The sequence below is a fragment of the Diplotaxodon limnothrissa genome, linkage group LG23 (genome assembly GCF_057381915.1).
Source record: "Diplotaxodon limnothrissa isolate DT_005_m linkage group LG23, D_limnothrissa_male_GT1.1, whole genome shotgun sequence".
In the NCBI taxonomy this organism is placed as follows: Eukaryota; Metazoa; Chordata; class Actinopteri; order Cichliformes; family Cichlidae; genus Diplotaxodon; species Diplotaxodon limnothrissa.
In genome coordinates, this window is record NC_140617.1 from 26,872,997 (window position 1) to 26,884,111 (window position 11,115).

At 40.3% G+C, this 11,115-nt stretch overlaps 2 protein-coding genes across 2 annotated transcripts; one reads left to right on the top strand and one right to left on the bottom strand.

The window, feature by feature from the left end:
- Positions 1-2,753: 2,753 nt before the first annotated feature.
- Positions 2,754-3,759, top strand: arl4ca (ADP-ribosylation factor-like 4Ca). Its single transcript, XM_085348805.1, has one exon. The coding sequence runs from the start codon at positions 3,072-3,074 to the stop codon at positions 3,654-3,656; it is 585 nt and encodes a 194-aa protein (XP_085204931.1). The 5' UTR covers positions 2,754-3,071; the 3' UTR covers positions 3,657-3,759.
- Positions 3,760-9,919: 6,160 nt separating this feature from the next.
- Positions 9,920-10,763, bottom strand: LOC146608225 (E3 SUMO-protein ligase ZBED1-like). The gene is made up of 2 exons (XM_085348040.1): positions 10,593-10,763; positions 9,920-10,434 (listed from the first exon to the last, which is right to left on the bottom strand). The coding sequence occupies exons 1-2, from the start codon at positions 10,761-10,763 to the stop codon at positions 10,018-10,020; spliced, it is 588 nt and encodes a 195-aa protein (XP_085204166.1). The 3' UTR covers positions 9,920-10,017.
- Positions 10,764-11,115: the final 352 nt, after the last annotated feature.

Here is an 11,115-nt window from a genome sequence, read left to right on the forward strand (position 1 = left end):
TGCCTTATACTTTTAACACCAGCAACACATGTATGTAACAAAGTTTATGGGAACAATGGGTTTATTCTATAGCATAAAAAAGCCAAAATGTAATGATCTCCATATGAAATGAAGACAGGAGAATATTAAAGGAGCATTAATTCTGGATTATTGTTGCTTAAAAGGCACATTATTATTTTCTGTTATCCTGAGATGACTTTTAATGTTCATTTAGTTTTACAGATGAATTAAAGACAGCATAGATCAGTTAGATCATTAGTGTAAACCAATCAGGTGTCAGTTCTGTTACAGATCCCAGACCTGCTCCAAACCAGAATCTGAGTCAGAGTCTGCATTCCCTCCAACATGAACAATGTAAAAATAATTTTACCTGCAAACCACAAAAATTTCAGAATCGTGTTAAGCAATCTGACAAGGCATGTTTATGTTGTTTGATGAGGTGCGTCTTGTATTTTCTTATGGAATACCAAAGCTGCCAAAATTGAAAAATGTAAACAATTAAATAAACAAGGAACTAAACAAATAAATCACTCAGAATTAATAAATGAAACAATCAATACAGACGCAGATAAAAGAAAGAAAGAAAACAGAGACATATAGAATAACTCTTGTTTACAGTTATTTTATTTTTATTTTTTTATTTTAATGCATTTAATAGCATTGATTCTTTGTTTTTTATTATTATTAATATTATTTTGGCAGTTTTCAACCTCTATATTTTTAAGACGCCAGAACATGCAGTGCAGTGTTCACGTTTGGATTTCCAATATTTAAATGGTAAATGGCCTGTATTTATATAGCGCTTTACTAGTCCCTAAGGACCCCAAAGCGCTTTACATATCCAGTCATCCACCCATTCACACACACATTCACACACTGGTGATGGCAAGCTACATTGTAGCCACAGCCACCCTGGGACGCACTGACAGAGGCGAGGCTGCCGGACACTGGTGCCACCGGGCCCTCTGACCACCACCAGTAGGCAACGGGTGAAGTGTCTTGCCCAAGGACACAACGACCGAGACTGTCCAAGCCGGGGCTCGAACCGGCAACCTTCCGATTACAAGGTGAACTCCTAACTCTTGAGCCACGATCGCCCCAATCTGAGAAAAAACCTTATCAACGTCCCAATATTCTTTGCAATGATTGATGATTTTATTTTGCGTAGTAACGTGTATAAAGAAAATTACATCTAAATGATGAAATTACATTAATTTTGCTTTTAGTTGTTTTTTTTTTTATTAAACCATAGTTTATGATTTAGTTAACAGCTGATATACATAAACAAAAAGAGAGAGGAAACTGTTTTGGAACATTTTTGGTGAATTTTTCCTTCCATAACTATAACTCTATATTGAACACTACACATCTGTATGTCACTCAGCATTTCAACAAAAAATAATCAATGAAACTTTGGATTTATTTATTGGAAAATTTGTGCATAGAGTAAAAAAAATTATAATAATAATTCTGCAGAACAATCTTCATCATCACTGTTAAATTATTTATTTATTTAAATGTTTTACTGTAACTGCTGCATAAGTTAAAGGTGGATCTCGTTTTAAGTACTCTATATTCCGTTACTTACATTTGTAGTGGCTGTCCTGTGAGGACCACGTATCTCTGAATTTTTAAAGAAAACAGGCCTGCTTTTTGATTTTTTTAAAAAAAAGCAAAACAGCTGGCTGAACATATTACATTCAGTCATTGTCACAGATGCTAATCTGAAATTGCTGCTGAGCCGGCATCTGGTCAGCGTCACTGTTTTATTAGATGGTTAGCACTGACATCACCTCTCCATCATCGACGCAGCTTTCCTTGCTAATGTACTAAAGAAGTTGGTCATCTACATCTGGCAGGAGACTAAAGGTGATCATACCAAATATTGACTTTCAAACATGTTAGAATTGCCTAGTATGCTGTGTTTCCATGTATATTTGCACATTTTTCAATAAGTTGCTCCACCTATTTTCCGTTTTCCTAGAAACATATAAAGAAATGAGTTGAACACCTGTTTGGAACCACTGCTGAAACGCACAGTGAAGATGAATCCTGCTCCATGTGAGTGTTGCTTTTGGTTGAAACTAATTACTGACTGCTTGGAATAACTTTTAGCTGCTTCTCTGTGAGTCCGTCTGTTGGGGCCAGCTGGTGCTTCATTCTACATGTTTCCAAATTTAAGGGCCATGTTTCATGACTTCAAGCTGTGCTGGGTAATATTTGGTCGATATTGACTCACTCTCCATCCTTTCCATCTAATCCCAGGCTTTATTTGCCTTCTTCTTTCTTTTGTTTTATGGCGCCAGAGGCAGTCACTTAAATTACTGACTGCAGGCTGGGGGAAACCATTTTTGATATGTATTTATATTTATATATACTATCTTACAATTAGTGTATCTTTATATCTGCACTCATAAAGTCACAGCTGCTTGTAGTTGCGCATTTTTACCAGCAGGTGTCAGAGTCTCACAGCTGAGGACGCCTCCCTGCGCAGAGGAAAGGCGACTGAACACCTTTCATATTAAGATCCTTTATCCACCCCGCTGGCAGGTTTGCTCTCACGAATGTGAAAGGCTTTTATTTTTTAAAGCCCTTTCGCGTAACCGGAAGCCAGATTTTATTGTGTTTTTCCCGTCTGACTTGACGCGTCTCTCCATGGCAGCGTTCAGTGGCTGATCCACGCGTCACGCTTCATCGCTTCGTGCTTGTGTTGTGTGCCACTACATGAAGGCAGCTGCTCGGAGACAAGCGGCCAGATGCGGAGACGAGTGTGGTGCGCGAGAGTGCATGCAGCCGCTGTACGTGCTGTGATTTGACAATTTGTGGAGGGCAGATGCAGTTGGAGTGAGTCCAGGGATGCTGCGGCGTTTCTTGCTGCCGGAGTGCCGCCGCGCAACGAGGGGCTGTGCCCCCAACTTCTGCTGAGAGAGGAGAAGCCGTTTTAATTTTTACGCGTTTTAATAACCCACGATGGATCACTCCCGGGACCTTTAAGCGTCCCCTGCGGTGATCTCGCTCGCTGCTGTGGGGCTGTGGGAGTGCACGCTGTCTCTCCTCCCCAGCCTGCAGACATGGGGAATAGTTTCTCCAATCTGGCTGCCTTCCAGTCCCTGCACATAGTCATGCTCGGCTTGGACTCTGCGGGCAAAACCACCGTTCTCTACCGGCTCAAATTCAACGAGTTCGTCAACACGGTGCCCACCATCGGCTTCAACACGGAGAGGATTCGGCTGGGAGGCGCGGGGGCCTCAAGGGGCATCAGCTGTCACTTTTGGGACGTCGGGGGCCAGGAGAAGCTGCGGCCCCTGTGGAAGCCTTACAGCCGCTGCACGGACGGCATCGTGTACGTGGTAGACTCTGTGGACACCGAGAGGCTGGAGGAGGCTCGCACCGAGCTGCACAAGATCACCCGGTTCGCCGAGAACCAGGGGACCCCGCTGCTGGTCATCGCCAACAAGCAGGACCTGCCCCGGGCTCTGGACGTCGGGGAGATCGAGAGGCAGCTCGCTCTGGCGGAGCTGAGCCCCTCAACACCGTACCACGTCCAGCCGGCCTGCGCCATCATCGGAGAGGGACTGGACGAGGGCATGGACAAGCTGTACGAGATGATCGTGAAGAGGAGGAAGTCACTGAAGCAGAAGAAAAAGAAGCAGTGATGCCAGGCTTTGGCTGGATGATGGCTAATAAACTATGACGTATCCCATCTATAGAAACAGAATGGATTAAACAAAAAAAAGAAAGAAGAAAAAACACCACAGAAATACTGCAAGTCTCCATATAGGAGGAAAATATACTCATAGAGATGCAAAATGAGCTGAAAATGCATATCATATAAACTCATTAGCATCCATACTTTCCTGTAGGAATGCGTATTTGCAGATGAAATCTATATAGTATATTCATGAATAGCATAAATTCTAAAAAAAAAAAAAGTCATATTAAAGTCAGATTCATGGGAAGAATATTGATTGTTTACCTTGGTAGATGACTGTTTTAATGTTCTTCACAGGCAGTTGTGTCTGTGCACACTGTGGCTCTCGCTGCACTCTCCCTGATGGAGGAGTATTAATAGGACTGTTTCATTGGGGATGTGTGTATTGTAGCGGAGATGTTTTATAAAGTGTATTGATCCACTGGCAGAGCTCCCTGTTGCTGTGCTGTGCACAGATGTGAGAAGGCAGCTGTAAATGTGATTAGGGATGCACTCATGCACAGATCAGTGTTTAGAGCTGCGAGGTGGTGTTACACCAAAGATGATTCCCAAGAGATGACACAGAAACTCTGCTTTGGTGGGGTTTTTTGTTGTTGTTGTTTTTTACAGCCTTCCCTGCCAAACTGAGATATATATATATACCTGGTATGACTGGCTTAGGAGTAAAAAAATTAAATAAACTATGTTATATAGAATGCATTTGAGCTAGGGCTGCTCAATTATGGCAAAAATGATAATCACGATTATTTTCACTGAAATTGAGATCTCGATTATTTGACGATATTTATTTAACAATAACAATGTGTTGAATAATGACTTTAAAGATTGTCAAAAAATAATATAAAATAGTGTGCAAATATTGATAACAGTGCAAATGTTTGCAATATAAAAAATAAATGAAAAATGTAAACATCTATGTTCAGTGAACTTTGCAGTGTTGCTCTGTGGTGCAGCTACAACACCGTAGCAAAGTTTACACAATATGTCTAATTGATCCACGTAATGTTTCCACACCACTGAAGTTTTTTTTACCTCTCTTTTCAACCAACGGCAGTCACTCTCCTCTCCAAATAACTTCTGCTTAGCTTTCCGAGCTTCCCTCGGGTCCTCTTAATCAACGGTCCCCAACCCCCGGGCCTCGGCCCGGTACCGGTCCGTGAGTCGTTTGGTACCGGGCCGCGAGAGTTGAGGCTCAGGTGTGAAATGTATAGTTTTCAGGGTTTTTATCGGTTTTCAGCGTTATTTTGTTATCGTTTTGAATAAATTTCTTTTTTTTCGGTACCGGTACTAGTTTTATTTTGTTGTATTTATCCACGACACCTTAAAGGCCGGTCCATGAAAATATTGTCGGGCATAAACTGGTCCGTGGCGCAAAAAAGGTTGGGGACCGCTGCTCTTAATTGTTGTGACACGTGTTCGAAATGCAGAGAGGTGCGCTCGATTTGCCACACGGAGCAGCGTGAGAGTAAAGCACGAGGGAGGGGCTAATAATCAGCTCAGTCATTTTTAATGATCGTTGAAAGCCCAGATCGTGATTCGATTAATTGAGCAGCCCTAATTTGAGCTATCTGAAATCAGTTCTTCCTCATCCCTCATCTTGCTCATTTTCTGTGTCTTCCTCAGTGGAACCACCTTTGATTATCCCTCCTCTGGAAGTCAAATTGAAGGCCTTCTGCTCTGTGACAAGCTGATTTGATCTGTTTTGGAGAATTTTACAAATGCTGCATCTTTTTTTTCCCCCTATTTTTAACAGTTCAACTTTTTTCAGCTATATATGCAACTGTTTTATGTATTTAATGCAATATTGCCGCAAGAATAATACGGCTTGATGGTACAAGAGTTGCACATGGACACTGTGGGTCCATTTAAGCCATTACATGTAATGTTGGCTATAGTTCAAGATTAATTTTACCTAATAAAAACTGGACATTGCAGATTAATATAACTCTTGTTAGTGTTGGCTGATAAATACAGCAAACACTGATTATATTATTTGTGCATCCATCTACTCTTACTTTTCACACAAAATTCTCTCTTAAATTCTCAAACTTAAATTTAGTTATAGCTAATAATGCTGAATGGAAGGGAAATCACACAACCAATTAATCAAACTACCATCAGAAATCTTACACCAAAACATGACATAGTCATCAGCATATAGAGTCATTTTTAGCTCCTTTAGTTGCTCTAAAGCAAACCAGCTGCCCCTCAGAGTGCTTGAGAAGTGTTATGAGTGCATCCCAGACTGATTCAACCTCCTGGCAGTGAAAGGACACGTGTTCAGAACCTGTTTTCATCTCCAAGGTGCCAAAAATCTACATCTTGTCAAAGCTGCTGGTATTTTGGAGATGCCACAATTTGGCATTGATATCACAGGAATGGATATTTTTAGTCAGCTGTTTGGAAAAAACAGCAAATACAATTTTTGTTCCTCAAGCGCAGAATGTTTTAAAAGTCCCAATGTTGTTGTTTTAAATAACAGCGATACTAATAACAGCCATACAAAGTCAAAATTTTAACTCAAATATAATAACTCAAAACTAAAACTTAAATAACTCAAAACTGTGGAAATAACTTGACATTTTGAGGTAACTCAGCTCTGCTGATCTGGAATTGTTTTCCCCCGTAGTCAAACAGTCCTAATTGAGATGTGATATTTCATCCCAAATCAATATTATTTTTAGTCACCAAATGCCATGTAAAATAAAAAAAAACAAAAAAAAAACAGGAAATGATAAAAAGCCAAACTAACCAAAAAACCACAAAGTTTGATAAACCTCTGTTGAACAGCACTGTTGGCTTTTGCAGAGGACAACCTGTGTGATGCTAGCAGCTTTGTCAAAATTCCCTGGGGTGACAATGGGTGGACAGTCGAGAAGCCGAGTGTCTTCCTGTCACAGTGAAGAAGTGAAACAAACCAACAGGCTGGAACCTGTTCAGCTGCTCATAAAATATTTTACAGAGTGAGAAATAACCATAAAGCTTAACATCAACATAATGTTTCACATACCTGAAAGCCAACTTGCTGAGGAGCCCATAAAAAGTCACTGACATTAGCATTTGGTCTTAAATGACAAGACTGTTGAATGTCTTGTACAGACTGTTCTCTGATGCCACATTCACGATGAAAGACAAGAAGAGATGAAGCAGCATTATTGTGCTGCAGCTTGATGTCTACAAAGTAAACAAACTGTCGAACCTTAGTCACACTGTAGAGGTGACTGTGTTGTCATACCTGTAGCTCAAGTGGGAAGACATGAATGTTAACTTTTTTTCTTTCTTTCTTTCTTTTTCTTTACAGTCAGGATTTCTGATGTGAACGTGGCATCTTTCTGCTAAGTCGAGCTGTGTCCAACATTGCATGACAGCCACTACTTCAGACAATGTAAATGATACAGTACTATAGCGTTACAGCCACGATACAGCAAGACCAAACTATGTATTACAAGCCAAAACAGGAAAAAAGGAAAAAGTATTTTTGGGATTAAACTCTTTGTAATTCAACTTGTGTGTTGTTTGACTTGTGTTTGGTTTCCAAAGTTTTAATCAGGGTGGGAAAATCCCAGCAGCTCCCAGCTAAAAAATATAATTTAAAGGCTGTATATCTGCAGTAAAACTTCATGGCCTTTGCACGTTTCACTGCTGTTGTGCTTCCTGATTTAAACTCAGATTTAGGTAGTTGCTCTCTTTTTGAGCAGCCTGATATTGTTTCGAGGTTTTTACCTTTTTACTACTAACAATGCTAATGGTGTGTAAATTTAAAAATATAAATAAACTATAAAGTCAACAAAAACAACACTCATTGGCCACTTCAGTAGGTAAACTTGCATGTATTTAGCAACTGCTGATCTACTGTGATTTCCCCACACAATCGCCTAAAGAATTTACACAGAATGGTCCAAAACAGAGAGAAAAAGTCCAGTGAACAGTAGTTCTCTGGGTGTAAATGTGCTGTTGATTTCAGAGGTCAGAGGAGAATGGCCAGGGTGCTTTGAGCTGTTAGGAGGGCAACAGTAACTAAAATAAACACTTGTTACAATCAAGGTTTGCAGGAGAGCATCTCAACAGCAGTAAAAGTGCACACTGCCACTGCTGTCAGCTAAGAACAGAAAACTGATGCTACAATTCACCAAAACTGGACAAGATTGTAAAAACAGTGTTTGGTCTGATGAGTCTCGATTTCTGCTGCAGCATTCAGATGGCAGGCTCAGAATTTGGTGTAAACAACATGAAAACATGATGGTGTAATGGACTGAGAGATATTTTCTTTGACATAATTTGGCCTCCTCAGTATCAGTATATTTAAAAATTCTTTCCTGTCATTAGACAGTCATAAGAATGCAGTGACGTGGACAGTTCCAGGTGTCCCAGGAGCTTCAGTGCTAGTTTATCCAGGATCAAAGGCAGAACTGAAGTCAACACCAACAATTCAACAGCTTTAAACACCACAGCCTGAGTATTGTTGCTGACCACAACCATCCCTTTATGACCACAGTGTGCCATCTTCTGTGGCTGCGTCCAGCAGGATAACACACCGTGTCACAAAGCTCAGATCATCTCACTCTGGTTTCTTGAGCTTGACAGTGAGTTCTTTGCACTCAAATGGCATCCACAGTCACCAGATCAGCAAGTGTGATGCTGTCATGCCAATATGGACCAAACTCTTAAAGGAATCTATGCCATGAAGAATTAAACAGTTCTGGGGACAAAAGCAGGTCCAACTCAGTATTGGCAAGGTGTACCTAATGAAATAGTTGGTGAATATATGCTGTTCTGCTACACAGTAGCAACAGTATATATAATCTGTTTTATTGTAGTACATGCTGCTATGGCATGCAACTCAACAAAAATGAATTGGTCTATCGATTAAAGTGCCATATTGTTAATTGAAAAGACTGAGGCCATGTGCTTAGAGGTTGTTGCACCAATTAATTTACACTATATGAATATTGTTAATAGCTGAAGGTTTGCCAAGTCAGCTGGATTACCCCACTCTATAATTAAGGCCAATAAACTCTCTCATACACTGAGAAATAAATTGTTACCTTAAGCTGCCATGTTTAAAAAACAAAATATTGTGTACTGTATGGGTTTTGCTTCCTCCATTTAACTTGTGGCATTTTATGTTTAGGGATTATGAATAGGAAGCTCTGAAAGCAGGCTGAAATGCCATGTCCAAGGATAGAGCACAATCAAAGTGCTTGTTTTCCTTCTTTTTGTTGATTCGCTTTCTGTCTAGTGCCAAATATACCTTCCTCCAGTCATCGTGTTTACAGCCAAATGGCTTCCCGTCTTATTATTATGGTTTGTGTCACTCATGTAACTCAGTGTAATTGCAACACACACACTGTGCTCCTGAAATGAGACGGTTGTTATCTCTCGACTTTGGTTAAACTGTCTGGAGGAAGAAGAATGTATTCAGTGGTTTATCTGAGTATCAGACATGCTGTATCTGAGCTAAGAGGAGAACTGGGAGGCAAAAGGTCACTGTTTCAAGTCGCAGGCAGGCATGGGAATCCAGTGCCCGTATACGCAAACAGATATTTTAAGCTTTGATTGGATCTCTGAGGATTTAAAAACAAGCCTATAACAACACATGTGAGTAATGGATGATGATGCATTTTATTCTCATGGAGCTCGTGGAGCTTCTCTTAATGAAGAAGTTAACAGAAGTTCTCTTACTGCTAAAAGAACTACACAAATAGGACAACTAGTTTGCACATTTAGTCCTCCTTGCTAAAAACAGTTAAAAAAAAACTGTAGTTCTTAATATTTCTGTTTAAATGATTGTCCTCAAGTGTCCATAGTAATTATAACTAGTGCTGTCAAGAGATTAAAAAAAAATAGAGATTAATTAATTATGATTTTTAATTAATTGATCTAATTAATCTCTTTTTTAATCTCACCTAAAAATAGCTGAGGAAAGCCCTCAACTTATTGTGGCAGACCAAAAGACTGATATAACAAAGAAAGTGACTTTATAAAGTCATTTATTGTTTAACAAACGTTAAACAGATGCAACCATTTACATACTGTTGTATTCTTTTGTAAAATAAGTGGAAAAATAAATACAAATAAAATCAAATAAATTAAGTGCTGCAAGTTAGCACATCAGAGTTGCTCTTTTCTGAGCAATACAGCACTGAAATTCCTCTGCTTCAGATAATGAAAAATAAAACTGACATTGCAGTGCTGCAAGTTAGCACATCAAAGTATTCTTCCATCACAAAAAAAAGTGCTGAACATCAAGCAATCTATTCTAGTAGGCTACAAATGACACAGCAGCTATGCTGACCACATGTGTCTCATTTCTTCTTCCTCAGCCAGTCGCTAAGACACACCAGCCTGGTAACATTTTCTGGAAGCAAGGCTGCCCTTTTCTTTTGCACTATGTGGCCTGCAAGGCTAAAGAGTCTCTCACAGGGTACAGAGGTAGCTGGGGAGGCCAGGTACTTTTGTGCTAGGACTGACAGCTTTTCATAGACTCCTGAGTGAGCATACCACCACTGCAGGGGACAGTCATCAATACTGATGCTGGGTTCTGCTCTGTAGCGCTGCAGCTCTCCAGACTCAATTCCATCTTCTGAGTCAGAGTCAGACCCCAGAAGGAGTTCGCTCCTCCTCTTCTTCTGAGCTGGTCCATCATCCTCTGTGGAGGGCTGGAGACTATCTGCTCTTCTGGGCTCTGCTGCCTGGAGCATATTCTCCAGAATGGTCCACACCTGAATGAATGAATGAATGAATGAATGTGATTAAAACTAAGTGCTTTTTTTTTTATTTTATTTAATCTTGTAAAGAACTTTGTGTTCCATATAATAAATAAAAGTTTGATTTGATAATGAATTGGACTCATTAGTCCAGCTTAACCTTATTGTCCTACCTGTTCCCTCTTTTCTCTTGGAAGACATTTCAAATCCTTAAACCGTGGATCCAATGCTGTGGCCACCTCGAACCATATCTCGTTGCCATTAGCTCGTCGTGCTGCCAGATCCTTCTGGAAGGCATTCTTGAACTTCACCACGTAGGCAGGATCATCATCAGTAATGTCCATGGCACGGTACAGATGGCGAAAAGCAGGCAGCACTACAGAGCAAGAGACGTAGGCCTCACCACCCAGCAGCTCTGTCACATACCTGCAGAGGTGGAGAGGTTTGCTAAATAAACCTAGCTGGATTCATTTAAATCAAAGTGTAACTGATTTCCAATTTAATTGTCCTTAAAAGTTCCTTGTTATGTTCATTAATTTTGATTTTACACATGTAACAGTAGTTTATATAATTAAAATGGGAAGGTGTTTATTTGAACTTACTTGCATGGTTCAAGCAGGAGCTCCAGCCTCTGCAGTTTCGCCCACTCAGCTTCGGTTGGCAAGACCAACCTGTGGTTCTGTTGGTCCAACGTAG

Bases quoted from the DNA above. Each gene is read 5' to 3' on its own strand.
- arl4ca (XM_085348805.1), top strand. From the start codon at position 3,072: ATGGGGAATAGTTTCTCCAATCTGGCTGCCTTCCAGTCCCTGCACATA.
- LOC146608225 (XM_085348040.1), bottom strand. From the start codon at position 10,763: ATGGACATTACTGATGATGATCCTGCCTACGTGGTGAAGTTCAAGAAT. The intron at 10,435-10,592 runs GTAGGACAATAA...TCATTCATTCAG, and splicing joins CAAGAGAAAAGAGGGAACAG to GTGTGGACCATTCTGGAGAA.